The sequence below is a fragment of the Cavia porcellus genome, unplaced genomic scaffold (genome assembly GCF_034190915.1).
Source record: "Cavia porcellus strain 051 isolate PalLab524CR breed Dunkin Hartley unplaced genomic scaffold, mCavPor4.1 scaffold_5, whole genome shotgun sequence".
NCBI classification, from domain to species: Eukaryota; Metazoa; Chordata; class Mammalia; order Rodentia; family Caviidae; genus Cavia; species Cavia porcellus.
This window is the reverse complement of record NW_026947488.1, coordinates 52,144,748-52,166,576: the sequence shown is the minus strand read 5'-3', so window position 1 is coordinate 52,166,576 and position 21,829 is coordinate 52,144,748. Positions and strand designations below refer to the sequence as shown.

The window sequence follows — 21,829 nt, the reverse complement described above, 5'->3', positions numbered from 1 at the left end:
CTATTCTCTCATTTATCCACGACCACATAACTCAATACTTAAAGAGTAGGGGTTTTTTTTTGTTTGTTTCTTTTTTGAGAGAGAATCACTGTGTACCTTAGGCTGGCCTTGTGTGTCATCCTTTGTATCTGAGAAATCAGAGGCTTTAGATTTTTTTGAGGACGGTTTTGAGGCAGAATTAATGGAGTCGTGCAGGGCAGCCTCACCTAGTGTAACTGTCTCTTTAATCTGAGGATCTGCATGCCGCTGGGCAAGCAGCTCAGAGATTAAATTTTAATTTGTAAAGGTGGTCATAGGAACCTTTTTTGGACCAAAAACTCTATATAATAAACTTTTAAAGCATCTTTTACTTTATTTTACTTCTTGGTTTCTATAGAACCCTTTAGGGGGAACCAAGGGCAAACCTTATGAATAAATTGAAAATACTGTAATAATTCTTTTGTTTTAACCCTTACCCCTCTTGTCTTTAATGCCTTTATAAGGCCTCTCGTGAACAATTTGTGTTCGCTCAATACTTGACCCATGTCTGGGAAAGGGAATGGGGACGCCGTTCACTCACTGTGACTCGGGTAGGACGTTGGGTAGTCGTCTGTGTAGGCCTCGGTACTTAATTTAATGTCCTGTTGCTTTAAGCTTTAATCCTTGATTTAGTTTGTTTACTTCTTGCTGCGGTCTTTGGTTTAATTTGTTTTTACTTTTAGTTTAAGCCGGCTGTCTCTCGAAAGGCTCCCTTGTTAACTCCTCCGTGTCAGGAGCCCCATGTTTTGTGCCACTTGATCCGGCCTGTAGATCAATCCGTGGGAAATTCCTGGAGGGGGAACGGGAATTAAATAAAAGACATAGGGGAGACAAAGAGAGATGAAAGCAAGTCGAAATAATCCAATCAAGCCTCTGTTTATTCAGGAAGTGATCACATATTTTATAGGGCAAGGGCGAGAGGAGGGATAGAAAGAGGCTAAGGGGATAAATACAAGTCACCATCACATCCGGGTATGTGATGTAAGCAGGAGAGGATTATGGTTAATGTAGACAGACACAGTGCCCATAGGAGAGAAAAAGACAGAGAGACAACAATGGGCTGTCGCTTGGCTCCCTACAGCCTTGAATTTACTACATAGCTCAGGCTGGCCTCAAACTCAAGAAGACCCTCCTGCCTCAGCCTTGGAGCGCTGGAATTACAGATATATGCTACCATGCCCAGCTTGGGTAGATATATTTTACCATCAGTTTCTGATGTGGAAGCTGAAGCTCAGACAGGGTAAAGTGATCTGAAAATGTCCTCGGTAGTAAAACAGACTGAGTATGTTAGTATTATCCTATCAGAAGCTTTCTTTGAGCTACTTGCCCTAGGCTCCAGGAAGCATGTCAGTAATTCTGGGTCAAAGCCCAGGTACCCAACCTGTGAGTCAGGTAAGGGATAGCAGAGTCCTGGCAGGAACTACCCATCATTTCTTTCCTGGCAGGCACCTTTTTTTGCTTTCTCTGATCCAGTGAGCATGCAGGTCTGTGATTCTCCAGCCAGGTTCTTTCCTTGTCCTGAGGTATCCCAGAGGCAGATTATGGGTCCATTGCAGAGACCATTATTGTCTTGGGACACAGTGTCCTGGGGAAGGGGTTGGCTCATGGGTAATGAAACAGGTAGTCTTGGAACTAACTGCTCCTTGGGCATGAATTATTGTTAAAATAGATTAGACCTTTTGCACCAGAGATAGTGGCTTCATGGTAGAGCACTGTGTAGAAAAAAGGACAGCTTGTGTGAGGCCAAAGAAGGAATAACTTACTTCCCCACTCCTTCCTGCTAACTAGAGATTCATGAGCACTTTTAGAAAAAAATGTTTTTGAGCTCACTATGTATTCCAGGCTGGCTTCAGATACATAGTAATCCTCCTGCTTCAGCCTCCCAAGTGCTGGGATTACAGGTGTGTGCCACCATGCCTGGCTATGAGTACTTCTAAAGTGGAACTGGTGGTAATAACTCCTGTAGTGAATTTGGAGGGTTTTCCATGCAGTGATGATCAGGTGACTAGCAGGTTCCAGGAGTCTAGTGGGGCCTCAGAGTACCTTAGAGTAGTTCCTTAGTCAGGTAACAGGGTGAAATTCCCTCATAGCCAGAGGGCATAAAATAATGGTTAAAATTTGCCCTGTTTCTGGAAAAAGAAGTAGACATTTAAAATAATACACCTGTCAAGACTACATGAAATTGCTGGGTGTGGTGGCACACACCTGTAATCCCAGCATTTGGGCAGAGACAAAAGAATTTCTACAAGTTTAAGGGCAGCCTGAGATACATAGTGAGCTCAAGTCCAGCCTGAACTACATTGTGAGATGCTGGTTAAAAAAAAAAAAAAAAAAGAAGAGTACATGAAGTTGCTAGGTATGGGGATGCTTGCATACCTATAATCCCAGTAAGATAGATCACTGTGAATTTGGGGCCAGTATGGGCTACATAGTAAAATCCTGTCTCCAACAACAATGAAGACAACAAAAAAATGAAATTCACTGTTGCATTGGAAACAGCAGTTGACACCCTACCCACGTTCATTTTCATCAACATTCACTGCAACTGGGCCCAACACATGTCCCACCTGTGCTACTCTACATTTGTAATTGTAAACATCTCAGAATTGTCCCAGTCATGTCCATGTCTGTGTCTGTGGTTGGTTTTGTGGCAGTCTGTATAGGATGTTGACTGCCTAAGGGGTTGTGAGTAGATCTGGGGCATCCTCCTCCTCCTCACATACTTTTCTCACCTGTGAGGGTCCCTGCTCTTTCTCGTCCTATTTTACTCACTGTCCAGTACTGTTTTTTCAGTTATTGGCTGCCTGTAAGTTTGGTTGTCATAATGACTTCCACTAGCAAAACCGGAAGGACTTGAATGCAGGTTAGGATTCAGGATAAAGGTGGAGGACACAGGACTTGGGCTTCTGATATTCTGTCCTGTTAAAAGAATCTCTTCTTTGGCCAGTTATCCATAAATGTCCTTGGCTTCTTTTGTTTGTTACTGAAGGATTAGCCAGAGCCATGAATCCCTGCTCTGAGTACTCTTTTTGGAAGTTTTTGCATGTATATGTGTATGCATGGTACTAGGGATTGAACCCAGGGCCTTTGCACTGTGCTACATCCCCAGCACTTTTAAAATTTTGAGACTGGGTCTCATTACATTGCTAAATTGTCCAGGTTGGCCTCGAATTTGCAGTCTTTTTGATTCGGCCTTCCTAGTTAGGACTATGGGTATGTGCCACCACACCAGATAGGATGCCTTTTAAATACTGTTTGTGGCTGCTGTGGATCATTCAGAACAAGTTGGTTCTGGCAGAGGCCAGTGGTGGGGTCACTTAAACTGAGAAAAATTTTCCACACCCATCTGTCAGTAGCACTAGTATAGCCTTTCTGTCCCCTATTTTGTAATCGAGGTCAGAGTTCTAATTGTACAGGTGCCTGTCCCTCCTTAAAACATGAAACCTGCCAATATGGGTCCACTAGGGGGGTGGAATTGTGAATTTGCCTTCCCAAAAGATTGGGTATAGGATTCCTTAGGTGTGGTGTTGCCCTGGGAGTCACACCTAGCTTCTCTGAGTATTGTTGTCAAGGAAAACTTGGAAGAATCAGTCTATCCAAAAGCAGTGGAACAGAGAAGAGTTGAATTGCAGGCCCCTGCCTCCAGCCTTTCAACTGCCTATCCTCAGTGAGGTTTCCATATTCTGAGATCAGAAGAAGCACAGCTTTGAAGGAGAGGATTTTTGTTTTGTTTTGTTTTGCTTTGCTTTTTGAGACAAGGTCTCACTATTTAGCCCAAGTGGACCTCAGATTTACTAAGTAACCCAGGCTGGCCTCTAACTTGAAGTGATCCTCTTGTTGAGGCACCCTTATAATACAGAAACACATTCATGAAATGGTAAACTTACGGATATTTCATGATCAATTAGAGACCTCTGACCAAGTTGCTGTTCTGTTGTTTCTGCTAAATTCAGTTGACCCTGACAATGTCACAGCCCAGCTGCAGAAGAGCACTAAGTCAAACTGTGTATACTCTAAGGGACTCTGGGCTGATTCATGTTCATTCAGTAAAGGCCTTCTCTGAGCATTTCTATATTATGGTAATGTCCTTAACTATACTCATTCTGTAAGATCACCCTCCCCTTGTTCCTGGAATGTTTCTCTTGTTTCAAGACTAGCCTGTTTGTCAATATATTATTCATTGTATATAAACAAACATGCTTTGTACCTCCCACTTCTAATTCTATATAGACTAAACTCCTTCTTGATTCAGGGAAGTTGCTTGAGAACTTGCAACAGTCAACTGGTGTGAAGTCCAGCAGTCCACAGGTGTAAAGATTAAATGCTACCTTCTTGTTTCCTTAGTGCAAAGAGCCTTTGTTTTGGTTTGGTTTGGCTTGGGAAATTTTCCACAATACTCTTGCCTCAGCCTCCCAAGTGCTGGGCTTATAGGCACGTGCCACCACCTGTTAAGACTTTTCCGGTGCAATAAAGGAGCAGAATATAAGAAAAAGTAAAAGTGGTCTTTTCATTTAAAGGACTTGGAGAGGAGCCCACAACCAGCAAGGGTTGGCCTTCTCTTCTGCCCAGATATGGGGATGTGGGCTATATGTGACCTTTGATTGGATGTGGTGCTTGGGGTAGGCATTGATGATACACGAGGAGCTGACTGGAATTTTCTTCGTGTGCATGAAGAAAGGAAGAAAGAAGTTGTAATACAAGGGGAGTGGTCATCAGGGTAAGGATCCTGGATTTGGCCTTCCACCATATTGAACTACCACCATAATGCCCTGTAATTTATTGTAGGGCAAAACTCTTTCATCACCTCTGTTTTTGTTTTTTGTTTTGAGACAAGGTGTTGCTACATAGTCCAGAATGGCCTTGAACTAACTATAGCTCAGGCTGTCCTGAAACTTGTGATCTTCCTGCTTGTCTCCCCAAGACAGGGATTACAGGTGTGCACCATCACACCTGATTAGGATCCCAGTTGTGAGGCTGTGGAGTAGGGATAACAGTTTCATCTGAGCCAGGCCGTGGTGGCTCATGCCTGTAATCCCAGCGCTCAGGAGGCTGAGGTGGGAGGATCGTTGTGAGTTTGAGACCAGCCTGTGCTACAAAGTGAGCTCAGGGCCAGCCTGAACTGCATAGTGAGATCCTGAAAGACCAAAAAAAAAAAAAAAAAAAAAAAAAAAAAAAACAGTTTCATCTGCTCTCCTTGCTGTGTTCAAAGTTACTCCATCAGTAAACATTCTCCAGGAGTGCTCTATAAAGACCCACAGACAAGGCTGAGGATTTAGCTCAGCAGCATAAGCGCCTGCTTTGTAGGCGCATGGTCATGAGTTTGACCTTTGGTACTGATCAGAAAAAACCAAACCAGGGCCTGGAGATTTAGCTTAGCAGCATAAGCATCTGCCTTTCAAGCAGGCAGTCGTGAGTTCGATCCCCGGTACCGATAAAAATGAAAAAAGACAAAAACAAAAACAAAAACCAAACAAACCAAACCCACAGACAGTAAGTGGTACACTATTCCTCCCTTCACAGAGTTGATGGCCCAAGACCCTACTGGGTCAAGGCACTTGTTCAGAGTTACTGTTTCTTATCACAAGTCTGCCTGGTGTGGAGCCTGGGTTGGCCTGTCCACTTGAGTATGAGGCACTCCTGCTACCTACCAGCAGTTCAGTTCCCAGCAGCACTGAGATCTTGGGGGTATGCCAAGCTCGTACGGGAAGTGCTAGTGAGGATTTTAATTAATGCTATGTAATTACTAGGTAGTGCTTAACTATCTCAAGTGCCCTCCAGCTTTCTAAGCATACAGCTAATCATTTCCTGGCTGGGCCTGACAGGGAGGATTCTGTGTCCATGGTGTCTTTGGTTAGTGCCTAGACCACAGGAGGGTCTCTCCCTTCTATTCCCCCCCACCTTGTGGTGGGACAGAAAATTTAAAAACTAGCGAGAAGTTTAACACTATATTGGGACAAGATGTGCTCATCTGGCCCACTCCATAACTGGACCACCAAATCCAGTCAGCCTTAACCGACTGCATTCAGCTGCTTTTCATAGGTAGTCTGATCCAGCTCAGTTTGACCCAGTCCAGCTGCAGTGCTTCTGTTGTCCTACCTAAAAATATGTCCTGTTTTAGTAACCTGTTCCAAGGACTGTCTAGCCTGTCAATGACAAGGACATACATGATTTCATCTACCTTGCTCCAACTCCCTCCCAAGACGCTCCCACCTTATAAACAATCCCTCCAATGGAATCTGCCCAATTTGCCTAACAACATATGATATAGTCTATAACTGATTTGCTATTGGCTTGTGTACTTCCTGCTTGCAAACCCTATATAACCAAAACTCAAAGCTGATGCACAACTGGTGGTTTGGAACTGATCTTCCCACAAGCCCAGCAGTATAATAAATAGTTTGCCTTCCAACTCCTTGGTGCAAGGTGTCTTTTTTTCGGTACTGGGTTTCTGCAACAGTGGGAACAAGTTGAGTAGTAGCCAGCGTTGTTTACCTCCTATGAGGCTGAGGATAAACCGCGACTTGTGGACTGCTACACTTCATCAAACCGTGCTGGCCCAGGGCCCAGGGCAGAGTGTAGGGTGTGGAGGGTGTATTAAGTATTGACCCGGAAACTTTGGTGGGAGTGTTCTGAAAGAGGAACAGGCACGAAGTTCCTTCCTGCTCTGGGCCTTATTACTTCTCACTGTATTAGGCTGGTTGAGTGAGCTCCTGGCTCTCAAATCACTGTCTCAATGGAGCTTCAGCTTCCTACATTGCCTTCCCATTTGATATCTCGCAGACCTTATGTCAAATGGCTGACAGGCTATGGAATACTCCACCCGCGAGCCAGGGTGACCCTGACTTGACCAGAGCTTTGTTCTTACTGTGTTGTGTTCAGAAGGCTTCCTGTAGGTTGTCCTCGGGGTCTGTGTGAGTACGGACCCGGTCTAGAATGGGACTTCTTGCCCTTCGCCACAGCTGGGACCGTGATGAGCTCGTGATCACAGTCTCTGCGCCTGTGTCTCTACTGCCCGCTAGAGGCGCACAGCGAGTGCTGAAGGAACAACGGAAAGGCTCTAAACGGCCAGCCCGACTCCCTCGGTCCTTCGGTTCCCGCCGCGCATCCAGCCTCTAGGGGGCTCCCGAATCCGCAGGCGGCCACGCGCACGCGCGCTGGGGCCGTGCACGCACGCCTGCGGCCTGCGTCACAATCCCGGCGCGCGCCCCGCCCGCCTGCCGGTGGGTCCGCGGTGGCGGCGGCGGCGGCCCAGGGACAACGGCGGTGGCAGGGTGGCCGTAGGGTGTAGGGTGACGCGGCCCGGAACCGCAGCCCCGGCCGCCTCGGGCGCGACGCGAAGAGGACCGAACGAACCGCGTACGCCAAGCCGCGGGCACCCGCGGGGGCCGTGAGGAGGGCGAGGCCGCGGCCCCGTTCGCGCGCCGCCAGCCGCCGGCATGAGCCACTTTCAGATCCCGCCAGGACTTACGGAACTGCTTCAGGGCTACACCGTGGAGGTGCTGCGGCGGCGGCCGCCCGACCTGGTGGAGTTCGCGGTGGACTACTTCACCCGCTTGCGCGAGGCCCGCGTTCCGGTCGCCGCCGCCCAGTCGGGCGAGCCGGAGCCCCACGCGGGCCCCGATCCCGACACGAGTGACGCGAGCGACACGGACGACGACGAGGAAGTGGAAGGTAGGCGGCGGCGGGCGGGGGGTCTCCGCGCTCCGAGCTGGTCGCGGCCTTGCTGGGGCGGGGTCGGGTGCCTCGGAATGCGAGGTTTCGGGAGCGGGGAGCCCCAGCGGAACCCCAGAAGGGTTTGTCAGATCCGGCGCGAAGGGACTTGAGCTCCTTGGGGCCGGGACAGCTGGCGCTCAGGCCCTGTGGAAGACCCCAGCCCTCCGCGGTCTCCTGCTCCGAGGACCAGACAGTTGGTTCGCATTCACCCGCTGGCACTTTAGAACCTGGACGGTAACTTTCGCAGGATTTCACCTTTTGGAAAAGTTACTGTAAAAACTTGGAGGCGTAGACAGAAGAAAAGATGGGAATCACTGGAATGAATACGTCCACATTCAACAGATGCCATTAGCTGTCACAAATGTTTCACCGTTTCACCACCCACACCGCTTTGCTGAAAAAAATTTTTTTCTTGCGGTACTGGGAATTGAACCCACTAAACTATGTCCCTAGCCCTTTTTACTTATTTATATGTTTTTTAAAATTTTGAGACAGTGTTTCACTAAGTAGCTCAAGCTGGACTAGAATTTCTGGTGCTACTCCCTCAGTCTCCCAGAGGGCTAGAATTAGAGGAGAATACCACTATATCCAGCTTCTTTGCTAAACTATTTTCAAGCAGATTTTGGTCATTTCATCCTGGCTTGAGGGTGCATTTCACGGTCTTTCAGAATGAAAAAACATATATATATATTAAGTAAGTAAAACACTAAGTATCTTGTTTAGTATGTGAGTTGCAGGAAAGAAGACCGGCAACATTTTGTACGGTATCTAATTTAAACAAATATGTCCAAGAGCAATTTCATGTTCTTGGTTGGTTAAAAATACTTTTCAGGGACTTGGGATTTAGCTTAGAGTTAGAATGCTTATCTAGCAAGCTGGAAGCCCTGGGTTCGGTCCTCATCACCAAAAAATAAAAACCTAAAAAAAAAAAATACTAAAACAACAGCAAAGACTCTTTGTCATTTTAATGCAGGAATTAAAGTTTAAACTTAGTTAACAAAACACGAAAACATTTGAGACACAAAGTTAGTGTTACTTGGTCGCATTTGAAAAAACTAGATTTGAGTTGAATGCTGTCTAGCTTCACATTGAGGTTACAGTAGTTAATGACCATTGCTGTGGGAAGCTGTTGAATTTGTGTGCTCTACAATATGTCTGTTTATTCACTTTGAAAAGAGTAGAATTGCACTTCTATTTCCGTTGTTATATTAGGGATTTTGGAAAGTCATACTGTTTTCCAAACCTGTCACAGTCTCTACCACCCATAGTTGTGGGGCAAGTTGTGAAAGTTTTTTTTTGTTTTGTTTTGTCTTTTTCTTTTTTATCAGTATCAGGGATTGAACTCACGACTGCCTGCTTGCAAGGCAGGCGCTTATGCCGCTGAGCTAAATCCCCAGCCCTCGGTTGTTTTTGTTTTTGATCTGTAGCTCAGGCTGGTCTTGAGCTCATTGTATAGCTTAGCTGGCATTGAATTCACGGTGAACCTACAGCCTAAGCCTCTTGAGTGCTGGGATTATAGGTCTGCCCCACTACATCCAGCATGAAACTTGTTTGATTTCAGATCTTTTTATTTTCAAAATGAGTATAGTAATTTCTGAGCGGTAATGTGCCTTTAAAAGGTTTCTTTTTGTTTTTCTGAGACAGGGTTGTCTGTATAGTGCTGATTGTCCTTGAACTTGATTATGTACCCCAGACTGGCCTTGAATTTATTATCCTCCTGCTTTAACCTCCATAGTGCTGGAATGGCAGGCATGTGCCACCATGTCCAGCTTTATCATCTTATTTATTTCCCGTTTTTCTTTGGTGGCACTGGGCATGGCACCTAGGACCCCTTTGCACATGTTAAGCAAGTACTTTACCATTGAGTTACATCCCTAGCCCTGTCATCTTTTTTTTTGTCTTTTTGAGACAGGGTCTCACTATGCAGTTCAGGCTGGCCTTGAGCTCACTTTGTAGCCCAGGTTGGTCTTGAACTCGCAAGGATCCTCCTGCCGCAGCCTCCGAGTGCTGGGATTACAGGCGTGAGCCACCACACCTGGCTCTCTAGCCCTGTCATCTTTCATAACTTTTGTGTGTTCGTTTGTTCGTTTTCTATGAGATGGTTTTTGTTTTGTTTTGTTTTGTTTTTGTGTTTTTGGTACTGGGGATTGAACTCATGACCTCGCACTTGCCAGGCAGGTGCTTGTGCTGCTGAGCTAAACCCCCAGCCCTGTTGAGACAGGATCTCACTATGTAGTTTTGGCTGGCATTGAACTTGTAGCAGTCCTCCACCTCAGCCTCCTGAATTCTTGGATTACATGTGCCACCACACCAGCTTCATATCTAATTGGATTGATTTATGATCATTGTAACTTTCTTTCAGGTCTCAAGTGGCTATGCCACGTATAATCATAGGAATCAGTGTAAGTTGGATTTCTATTTATAAATAAGACTAAAAATAAATTGTATGTAGTGAGATACCACTTAACATTCATTCCCATTAGTGGGTTGTTACTAAAAGAGTATATTATACAGTACATGGCACCTATCATGTTTTCAGAGTTTACTGGTGTCATGTCATAGCGGGTATCAGTACCTCATTCCTTTTTTTTTTTTTTTTTTTTTTAAAGACAGTCTTGCTGTTATTCAGGCTGAGGCTGGGCATGTTACAGCATTTGGGAGGTTGAGGCAGGAGGCTCATCCTTGAGCTCAAGGTCAGTTTGGACTGCATGGTGAGTTTAAGGCAAGTGTGAACTACATAATGAGACTTTTCTGGAAAAATCAAACAAGAAACAAAGAAAGCCTTAATTGCTTCTCCCACCTTAGCCTCCCCAGCGCAGTGTCCTTGCTTTGCCTTTGATTCCTTGTTACTGCTAAATATTAATACACTGTTTGGATAGAGATACTATACCACATTTTGTTAATATGTTAATGGATACCTGGATTGTTTTCACTTTGTAGCTATTATGAATCATGCTTCTATGAATATTCATTTGTACAATTTTGTGAGTAGAATTACATTTTCATTTTTCTTGAGTATGTGCCTGGAAGTAGACTAGCTGGGCCATATTATAAATCTGTGTTTAACCCTTTGAGGAATACAACCTTGTTTTCTTAAGTGACTATAGCATGGCTGCTGACGTTAAGTATCTTTCTAAGTATTCATTGACATTTGGAGGATTGTCTTTAAACCCTTTGTGCATAGGGTTGTGTTTTTATTTTTAGGGTTGTAGGAATTCTTTACAAATCATCTCTTGGGATACATGTTTTACAAGTATTTTCAATGCATTCAGTGGGTTTTCCCCCTACTTTAAGTGCTGGAGCTAGTACTCAGGGTTTGTGCGTGGTCTAGTCTCTGATGACTTTTTTTTGGACACAGTTTCACTATTTAGTACTGGCTGGTCTTGAACTCAGTGAGTAGTCCAGACTGGGCCTAGATAGCAGCTCTCCTGCCCTTGTCTTCTAAGTGCTGGGATTACTGGTGTTTGTCACTATGCTGGGCTCCTTTTTTTGTGGGGGATTAACGGTATTGACCCAAGCACTAAGATACATCCTCAGTGCGCTCATTCTTTAATTATTATTATTATTTTTTTTTTTTGGTACCGAGGATCAAATTCACGACCTTGTGCTTGCCAGGTAAGTGCTTGTGCTGCTGAGCTAAACTCCTTTAATTATTTTATTTTGCATTTGAGAAAGCTTCTTGCTCTATAGTTCAGGTTGGTCTCAAATTTACAATGATCCCCCTGCCTCAGCCTCTTAAGTGCTAAGATTACAGGCATGTTTCTCCATGCCCAGTTTTAGTCCCTTGAATTTCTATATGACATTTAGGTTGCAAAGACACCAGTCTGGATTTTTATTTTTAGTTTATTTATCTTATTTTTGAGATAGGTTCAGGTGTGTATTCCAGCCTGGTCTTGAATTCACTGTGTAATCTGAGCTGACCTTGAACTCCTTCAGCTTCCTGGGTGCTGGGATTACATGTGTACACCAACAAACAGACTGAGTTTTCATTCTTTGGCACAGAATAACCTTAGTTTACACTTCAACTGAAGGATGAGATTATTCCAGATTAAGTGGTTACTCTATTAAAAAAATGGATGATGGGCTGGGGATATAGTTCAGTGGTAGCCTGCCCTGTTTTCACTAAGGAAGCAGCTTGAAGAAAATAATATGAGGTGTATTTTTGCTCATTAAGAATCTTTTTTGGGGGCTGGGGATATTGCTCAGCAGCATAGCACCTGCCTGGCATGTGCAAAGTGGTGAGTTTGATCCCTGGTACCAAAGGGAAAAAAAAATTTTTTTAAAAAAGTATTTAAAATTTTTATTTCAGAATTTGACCATAGATTGTGGTTTTTCTTGGTTGAAGCCTGAGTGGACAGATTGATTACCTACCTCCAAAGAAGCAAAGATAATTTTGGAATAAATTGCTTTATATAAAGATCTATGTCCTCATGATAAGAATTAATAGTAATTTTACATAGTGTAGTTTCAGGAATGAAAAGAAATCTTGGGACAACCTTTTTATGTTTTAAAACATATGACTTGCTACAACTGTTCTTTTTTTTTTTTTTTTTTTTTTTTTAGGACTGTTCATCATAAATTGTTCTCTTTGAAATTTTTTGTATTCAGTCACCCCTGTAGTATACAGCATTTCACAATTAAAACTGACAAAGTATGACTATTCAGAGTTTGGAAAATAGACCTTTTAGTGTTACTTTTTTTGTATTTAAGGTTCTATTTAAGTTAATTTAGGTTGGAGATATAGCCAGCAGCACAGACAACTGCCTGGCAAGCTTGAGGTCCTGAGTTCCATCCGTGGTACAAAAAAAAAAAAAAAAAAAAAAAAAATTAATTTAGAGTGGGCATAGTGGCACACATCTATAATCTCAGCAACTCAGGCGATAGTCAAACCAATTAGTCAATAAAATGACTCCAGCTATAAGCAAATGGCTTGTGTTTTCGTAGTCCATTTTAGGCTGGGTAATATGAGGAAATCATTTAGTCTTTTTTTTTTTTTTATTTATGGCTAAAAAAACCTTTTACATGTTTGGGGATATGGGAATTAAACCTCTAGGACCTCACGTATGTTAGACAAGCATTGTACCATTGAGCTACATCCCCAGCCTAGGCCATTTATATTTAATAACTTTGTATATGCTCAGATCCATAGTAGGCAAAAAGTGGTGGGAAAGTCCCCATTTCCATTCCTCAGAAGCTTTTAGTGTGAATTGGCAGCCATAGACTTTGTATGTGCTCTAACAGAGACTTTGTACCCAGTCCTTAGAGTAAAGCTGTTTTTTCTTTTTTCTTTTTTGAGACTGGCTCTCATTTTGTAGTTTAGATGGCTGCCTTGAAATCACTGTGTAGCACAGGCTGTTCTCAGACTCATGGTGATCTTTCTGCCTCAGCCTCTTGAGTTCTGGGATTACAGGTGTGTGCTACTATGCTTGGCTAGAGTTGTCATTTTTGAGTTCAGAGGGCATATGTAGACTGCAGATGGATCTTTTGAGGCAGAGGATACCCTCAGGGACAGAGAAATACCAGATCTAGTAGTGTATATTGGGGTGACAATGTGTATTTTTTGAGTTTGTGTCAATGGTAGATGTATCTTTTAGAGGAGTGTTTTGCAAAGAGTTAGTGTCTATTTATTAATTGAGAATATGTAATAAGAAGAATGTAAAGCTGATCATGGTAGTGCACACCTGTAATCCCAGCACTGGAGAGGCTGAGGCAGGGGTGCATTGCTGTGAATTTAAGGCCACCCAGAGCTCCATACTAAGTTCTTGTCTGAACTATCTAGCAAGGCCCTATTAAAAAACACAGTGTAATAAACCCCCATCTACCGATCACCTAACTTCATTAACTCAGGGCTATGTTACTATGGTAAGTAAGCATCAGCTCTAATGTATATGAATGGTTGTTTAAAAATTTGCCCATGTATTTTCCATGACTGTTTTCTCAGTACCAGGGATCAAACTCAGGACTGCCTGCTTGCAAGGCAGACGCTTATGCCACTGAGCTAAATCCCCAGCCCCTCCATGGCTGTTTTAAAGATAGCACTAGAATTGAATGAATGTGGAGTTAAGGAAAGTCTCAGAATCAATTTTACTCACCTGCATGAGTCATTCGTACTCATCCCTTATCCTCAAGTTCCAGAAATAATTTTATTCATAAATACTTCATGTTTTAATATATAGTATATCTGTGTGTGTATGCATGCATTTTTTTTTTTTTATTGGTATCAGGGATTGAACTCACAACCGCCTGCTTGCAAGGCAGGTGCTTATGCTGCTGAGCTAAATCCCCAGCCCACATGTGTGTTTTTTTGAAACAGGGTCTCACTATACAATTCAGGATGGCCTTGAGCTCACTTTGTAGTTCACAGTGGTCTTGAACTTGCAGAGATTCTCCTGCCTCAGCCTCCTGAGTGCTAGGATTACAGGCATGTGAAAAACTTTTTAAAAAACATCCCCACCAAATTTTTTTCCCACAAAACTTTTATCACATCAAAATAAATCTTTATGATTGAATACTATATTCAATCTGCATTTATATTGCTTCTCACATGTCCAAATAATGTTCATATGTGATATTTGGTTACTTTTTTTTTTTTAAGGTAAAGTTTGAAACTAGAGCCTTGTACCTGGTAAGCATGCATATTACTACCAAATTACATCCTTATCCCTTTTGAAAAATTTTGTTTGAACATAAAGGCTCACTAAGTTGCCCAGGCTGGCCTTGAACTTTTGATCCTCTTGTCTCAGCCTTCTGAGCAGCTAGAATTACAGGTATATATCATCATGCCTAGCTTTAATTTAATTTTATAATTGTATAAATTATCATTTATATGTTCTAACATCAAATCTACAAAACATGGTTTATTCAGAGAAGACATTGTATGATTTAGCTTCATTCATTTTCCTACCCATCAAGCGGTGGTTTTCAGACTTGGGAGCTTTTTAAAAAACACTCAGGCCACACATTCAAGAAATTAAGATTTGGAAGGGGAATAGATCACCAGTAGTTTTGACAAGTTCCCAAGTGATAGTCATAGGCAGCATAGTTAGGAATTACTGACATGTAACTGAATTTTCTGTTGCTTTTGTTTGTCTACTGGGGTTTAAACCCAGGACCTTGTAAATAAAAGGTAAGCATTCTACCACAGAGCTACATTCCTAGCCTGGTTGTTATTTTAATGATATATTTTCCCACTGAAAAAACAAAAAAGATTTAAGTAAGCAAAAAAAAAGGATATGTGCATTTCAGTCCTTCCCTTTCGTTCTGAAATGTGAATGTTCTACTGTACTTCTCTGAACAATCTTGTCTACAAAGCAGCTGTCAGACCATGTGCCTTTAACAAGTTCTGCAGGCTCTTTTGCCCCTCACTGAAGCTGGAGAATGTCAATATGTGACAGAAGTTAAAAAATTAAGCAATTTTTTCCTAAAATTTATTTAAAAAATGTAAATATAACAAATCATTTTACCTGGGGTATCATGAACATACCTGTGACTTGGGACTTGCATCTGATTGCATGATTTAGATTTATTAACTAGCTTGATATGTTATTTGCATTTGACATTATAAATGCTGTGAATTATAAGATGTATAAAATTATATTAAAATGAAATAGCTTAATTTTCTAATCCACTTTGATTATAGAGTTTTTTCTTTTTTTAAATTTTATTTAAGGAGAAAAGAAAAAAAACAGTGAAAGGGTACAAGTTATACAGATTTACAGAAAAAAAAATGAACAGTAGGAAATCACTAGTTAATGAATTACATATTGTCATCTTAGAAATAATTGTTCAAGTCACAAAATTAAAGCTTGTAGAGTGGACATTCCAACAATGATACTGCAAACAGTTCTGTTCAATGATCCAATAAAACTCTGTGATATCATTTTCTATGTTATACACTTAAATATGCATGCAGTTATATAGTTTAGAGCACTTTCTTTTCCTCTCTTTTGTACAATGACTATTACACATTTTGGGTTTCATTGCTCCCACGGTTCTTATTGTTTTTTTGGAAGAGAGTAAAACCAAATGTGACATAACAGAACAGAATCGGTCAAGTCAAAAGGGTGGACATAATAGATAATGTAAAAACATAATACAAGGTGATCAACAGTAGTTACCATAATGCCTCCCGCTATCTCTAATAGAATTGCCTATATCATTAGTTATAATACAATTGAACAAAACAGTAAAGAACAAAACCGACAAAACCAAACCACTGGAGACATTGTAGGTCTTCAAAAGTAGATAAAAGTCAACAAGAATGGGCGTTATAGTGAATCTCATTATCTTCACAGCTGATGCCTAAACTTTCGAACCTGATACTATCCAGCAAAACAGAATAGGGGAACATCAGTCAAAAACAAGATGGTGAGAGTAATACAGGGCTTCAAATCGAGATAATAGAAAGTCAAAGTGGGTTACTATAATATATCCTGCTATTTTTTTCCCTTTAATTAAACGGATAAAAATTAAAAAGTAAATAATGGAGTGGAGATTAGGATAAAAGAGGGCATAACAGCGAAACAGCGCAGATCAAAACATAACCATTTAAGCAGAATAGTGTTTCACCACCAGATAATTCCGACCCAAAAGTAGTTACCATATTGACTCTTTCCTTGAAGTCCTTGAGTACAACTTCGTATACTGTAGCATTAAGTATATCAAAACAATGTAAAACCATTTAAGAGAATGACAGCATTACAGAGTATTTAGAATTGACTAACAGAAAATGAACAATGGTTTCTGTATAATCTCCTTGTCTTTAAAAGGTTTTTGCTTATACTATCGTACATAATAAAATCCAATAAGATACAACCTATTTAGACTATTGGAGACAGAAGAACAAAAGCTAGATGAGACTTCAAAACAAGATGATACTAAATCAGTATTACCTATTAAGATGTCATTTTCTCCAAAATAGCTGTTCCTTTTTTTTTTTTTTTTTTGTCTTTTTCGTTTTTATAGGTACCAGGGATCGAACTCACGACTGCCTGCTTGCAAGGCAGGCGCTTATGCCGCTGAGCTAAATCCCCAGCCCCAAAATAGCTGTTCCTATCATCCAATCTTCTCTGTCTCATTTCTGTTGAGCTCTTTTTCTGTCAGTAGCTGTCAGTTTGTTTTCTTCATTTTGTTCTCTGCTCCATTTGTTGTGGCCTCCCCGCCACTATTTCTGGGTTCTTTGTATTTTTCTTTTTTTTAGAATATCCTGCAGTACTTTCTGTAGGGTTGAATTGGTGGTTGCAAATTCCCCCAGTTCCTCTTTATCCTGGAAGCACCTTGTTTTTCCATCAATTTCCAGTGACAGTTGTGCAGGATATCTCAATCTTGGCTGGAGATTATTATCTTTCAAAGCTTGAATTATTTCCCCCCACGCTCTTCGTGATTTGATGGTTTGTGCAGAGAAATCTGCTGTAATTCTGATGGGTGTTCTCTTGTAAGTAGTCTGTTTCTTGTCTCTGACAGCTTTTAATATTCTGTTCTTGTATTGAATTTCTGGAATTTTTATTATTATATGCCTGGGTGTTGCCCTGTTTGGGTTGTAAGTAGCTGGGGTCCTGTATGCCTCATACATCTGAGTATCTTTACCTTTTGCTAAATTAGGAAAATTCTCCTGGATTATTTCTGTGAGTAGCTTTTGTAGTTCACTTGTTTGTGTCCCTACTTCTTCTTTTATGTTCTTAATCCTTAAGTTATGGATCCTCTTATCATCTTCTTGTCTTTGTATTATTGCTGTTTGTTTCTTTGTTATTTTTAAGAAGTTTTTCATTTCATTCTCCCATATTACAAGTCTGCCCTCCAGTTCAGATAGTCTGTCCTTAGTTTCTTTCAAGCTGTTATGCCAGTCTTGGATAGACTGCTTAGTTTCTTGATAGTCCCTTTGAACCTGCTTCACGTACTCTATGCTTTCTCTGTTTTCTCCATCAAACAATTCTCCCCTCTTTTTCTGTTCTTCCATTCCACCATCTGTTTTTTCCTGGGTGGTGCTTAGCATTTCTCTAACTATTCTGCATACTTCTAGCTTCAGGTCGTTGATAACTTCATTCCTGAATTGGTCTATGAGGCTCTTTATGTCTATTGGTGCGGTGTCCGCTATTGCCTGTTTCTCAGAATTGGGGGCCGAGGAGCCTTTCTTGTTGCTGCCTTTTCCCATATTCTCTGTTCCTTATATATGCAAGCTTACATAGGAGGCCCAGCTTCCCTCCCTGTCAGCCACAGCCTGATCAAATTGCGCTGGCTAGGTGTTCCCACCCACTGCAGCGCACCAGGGAGTTACGGACTAGGCAGCCTACGCGGGAGTTGCCCCTCCGGGCCACCGTCAGGCTCTGGGATCTGGGTTGGGCCAGCCTACTGAGTCCGCCAGCAGCGTCATGCAGGCCAGGCACTTTTCACCAGTCCCGTCCGAGAGGGGAATGTGTGGCTGGAGTCGCCACCGTGCCCTGCTCCCGCAGGACTGCCCGAGCCCAGAAAGTCCTCCGCTGGAGTCAAACTGTGGTAGAGTGTCAGTTTCTCTCACTCACCTCACCACATGTCAGTGTACGCCTCCCTGCCCATCCTGTTTTCGACTCCGTTCGCAGACTCCCGTTCTCAGAGCTTCTGCGCGTCTCTCTCTTTGCCGAGCTGATGTAGAGGCAGCCAGCCTTGGTGCGGCGGGAAACCCAAATCGCGGCTTCCAATGGCGCGGGGTCTAGCCTCCACACCGAGGCTTTTCTGTTCCTGTTTTAGCACCAGGACTGCATTCCAAGTTGGTTTCTCTCAGCCCAGTTCGTTCCTGAGTCAGCAGAGCATATCTCTACCTGCTTATGTCTCCTTAGTCCACACCATTCCTGACTTCTGAACCAAGCCTTTCAGAGAGCCTCCGTAGTATCTGCTATCTGTCCGCCATGTTCTCCCGGAAGTCTATAGAGTTTTTTCTTTGCATCAATTATTGAGACTTTTTTTCTATGCATTAATGCAAGTATTCAGTAGATGTACTTGCCACCTAGTGTTAAATCAATTTTTTTTTTGGCACCTGGAATCAAACTCACAATCTCGAGCTTGCCAGATTCAAGTTTAGGAAATGCTGCTATGGGCAGAAGACACATTAAAAAATTATGAGATTGAAGAACTGGGCCAAGACAGTCAGGCTGGATGCTAGGAGACCCCATTGAAATCCATTGTAGCAGTTCAGATGTGGTGTTTAGAACCTGAATTGAACCAAGTGAGAGTTAGTATCAGGGCTAAGAGGAATTATTTTTTAAAAGTTTATTTAAAAGAGAAAAAAAAAAAAAACCCAAAATTTCAAAACAAGGTAATAGGGTGGTAACAATGGTTAATACATTGCATATTGTTATTATTAGTTACTCAGAGGACAAAGTATCTGCATTTAATTGCCCAAACAATATTAGCACAAACCTTTCTTTTCAGTGAACTTAAATAAGTAGTACAACTATCTTAGCTATCGTGTGTGTGTGTATGTTCTTTTTCTCTTTTTTTATAGTTTGCCCATATCCTGTATTGTATATTTGTTAATGCCATCATTTTAATTCGTATTAGGATATCATAATTTTTGTTTTGGCTTTGTTTTCTAAGGTAGAGTCTCACTATACAGTCCGAGCTTAATTCCTCTGTGTCAGCATTTGAGTCTCAGATCACAGACTTGTACCACTGTGTCTAGCAGTAATATTTCTTGTATATTTCAAAACTCGCACCAAATAATGAGTTTTGGGATGCAAATGAGGATTTAATTTCTGTACTTGTTCATGAAGTTTTTAGTCCACAAGTTAAGACAAACACACACAAGTGCCATTGTTCACTTCCTTCTTTCCTCTACTCCCTCATTCCAGTTTCCTTTTTCCTTTTGAAGTTTCTTCCCATTTTACAATATCTGTACATTTTGAATCTTATTTACTCTTTCAGCTTCTCAAATTAGATTAACAATATAATGTCACACATGTACATGTGGTTTATTTCACTTATTATGAGTATGGTCTCAAGTTGTATCCATTTGCCTATAAGTCTCTGGTTTATCCTCCTTTATGACTGAGTAGTGCTCCATTGTATAAAAATACCACATCTTTTTATCCATTCCTTAGTCAATGGGCAGTTGGCTACTTTTCAGGATCTGGCTGTTACAAATTGTGCTGCTATAAACATGGGTACACATATATTGCTGTAGTATGATGTTTTTAATTCTTCTGGGAAGATACTCAGAAGGGCAATAGCTGGGTCAAATGGAACCTTTAATCCTACTTTTTTGAGGAATTGCCACACTGATTTCCACAGTGATTGTGCTAGTCTACGCTTGCACCAACAGTGGAAAAGGGTTTCTTTCTCCCAGCATTTGTTGGTTGATTTCTTGATACTAGGTATTCTTTCTGGGGTGAAGTGGACGTTCAGTGTTGTTTTAATTTGCGTCTCTTGAATGACCAGTGCTGTTGAACATTTTTTCATATATTTATTTGCTGTTTGCATTTCTTCTGAGAAGTCTGTGTTCATCTCAGATGTACATTTTTGGATTGGATCTTTAAATCTGGGAGGACTGATTTTTTTTTTAAAAGAAAACAAAACAGAAAAAAGGGTAGAAATGATACAGAATTTTGAAAAATTAACCCTAAGAAATCACTAATTGATAAATTACATATTGTCATCTTAGAAATAAGGTTTAAGTCATAAAATTAAAGCATAGAAAGTGGACAATCAAACAATGAGAGTGCAAAACGTTCTGTACAAACTGCTCAGTCCGTGTCTAACAAAAAGGACCAATTTTTTTGAGTTCTTTATATGTTCTTGTTTGTAATCCTTTGTCTGAGTTGACACACATTTTCTCCCACATTGTGAGTTGCTTCTTCACTGTTTTAGTGGTTTCTCTTGCTATGCAAAAGCTTTTCAAGGGGGTGAGATCCCAGTTGTTGATTCTTTATGATAGTTCCTGTGCAATTGGGGCTTTAGTCATAAAATCTTTGCCCTAACCAGTGTTTTCAAGAATTCTACCCATTCTGTCTTCCAACAGATTTAATGTTTCTGTTTTAATATTTAGATTTTCAGCTGGGCATGGTGGTGCAGGCCTGTTATCCCAGCACTTGGGAGGCTAAGGCAGGAAGATCGCTTCAAGTTTGAGGCTATCCTGGGCTACAAAGTGAGCTCAAGGCCAGTCTGAATTGCATAATGAAACCCTGTCTCAAAAAGATAAAAAACAAACAAACAAATTTAGATCTGTGCTCACTATTGTTTTTTTGGTACTTGGGATTGAACCCAGCTTTCACCCTCAGCTCCACTTTTTTTGCTTTTTTATTTCTCACTAAGTAAATTGTCGAGACTGAGTTTGAAGTTTTGATCCTCCTGCCTAAGCTTCCAAGTGCACTGGAATCACAGGTTTCTTAAGTTACTTTCCTCTTTGCTGAGACAAAATGCCCAATACCCAAAGTTAAAGGAGGAAAGGTTTATTTAGCTCACAGTCTGGAGGTTGTGGTCCATAGTTGGCTGGTTTCAAACCTGGCTGGCATGTTAGAAGGGCATTGCGGCAAGCAGACGAGAGATAGTGAAACAGTGAGCAGCAGTGGCACCAAGCCTCTCTCTTTTGTCCTTTCCAGGCTATCAGCCTTTTAGGTGGTGCCACCCACACTCAGGATGGACCTTCCTATTATCCTTGCCCAGAACTATGCTAAACCCATCAGTGGACTAATTTAGTAATTACCCTTAATCCCAGCATCAAACTCTTAATCCTAGTGTCACACACGTTACACCCAGCCACCTCTTAAAAGCCCCACCTATGACCCCCGTGAGGCTTTGGGGGATACATCTAGATAGAAGCCATAACAACAGGCATGTACCATCATGCCCAGCATGTCTCACCACTTGTAAAGTTTATCTTTTTGTTGTTCACCTCTAGCAAGTAAATTCTACATCCATACTCCCTTGATGACTTATTTGTGTTAATTAAATTCACTGAAAATTGACTTGCACAGGAATCAAGCAGGCCTATAATTACCATCATACTTCCAGTTTTCAAATTTCTCTTTCCCTCTCCCTCACTGTCTCTCTGCCCCTCTGCCCCTCTGTCTCTCTCTCTCTCTCTCTGAATTCAACCCAGGGCTTCACATATGCTTAACATGCATTCTAT

The 21,829-nt window shown here is 41.8% G+C and overlaps 1 protein-coding gene, 1 long non-coding RNA gene and 1 other non-coding gene across 3 annotated transcripts in view; 1 reads left to right on the top strand and 2 right to left on the bottom strand.

Annotated features, from left to right (window-relative positions):
- Nucleotides 1-329: 329 nt before the first annotated feature.
- On the bottom strand, nucleotides 330-7,199 carry LOC134476081 (uncharacterized). The gene is made up of 2 exons (XR_010047551.1): nucleotides 6,884-7,199; nucleotides 330-808 (listed from the first exon to the last, which is right to left on the bottom strand). It is a non-coding gene; the product is annotated as an uncharacterized LOC134476081 (long non-coding RNA).
- Nucleotides 7,200-7,266: 67 nt separating this feature from the next.
- Prkar2a (protein kinase cAMP-dependent type II regulatory subunit alpha) overlaps nucleotides 7,267-21,829 on the top strand; it is an 81,513-nt gene continuing 66,950 nt past the window's right edge. Inside the window, exon 1 of the mRNA XM_003476653.5 lies at nucleotides 7,267-7,689. Coding sequence (XP_003476701.1) covers nucleotides 7,455-7,689 — 235 coding nt within the window. The 5' untranslated portion in view covers nucleotides 7,267-7,454. The remainder of the gene's footprint in view (nucleotides 7,690-21,829) is intronic.
- LOC111753489 (small nucleolar RNA SNORA40) lies at nucleotides 19,386-19,514 on the bottom strand. The gene has a single exon (XR_002788278.1). It is a non-coding gene; the product is annotated as a small nucleolar RNA SNORA40 (small nucleolar RNA).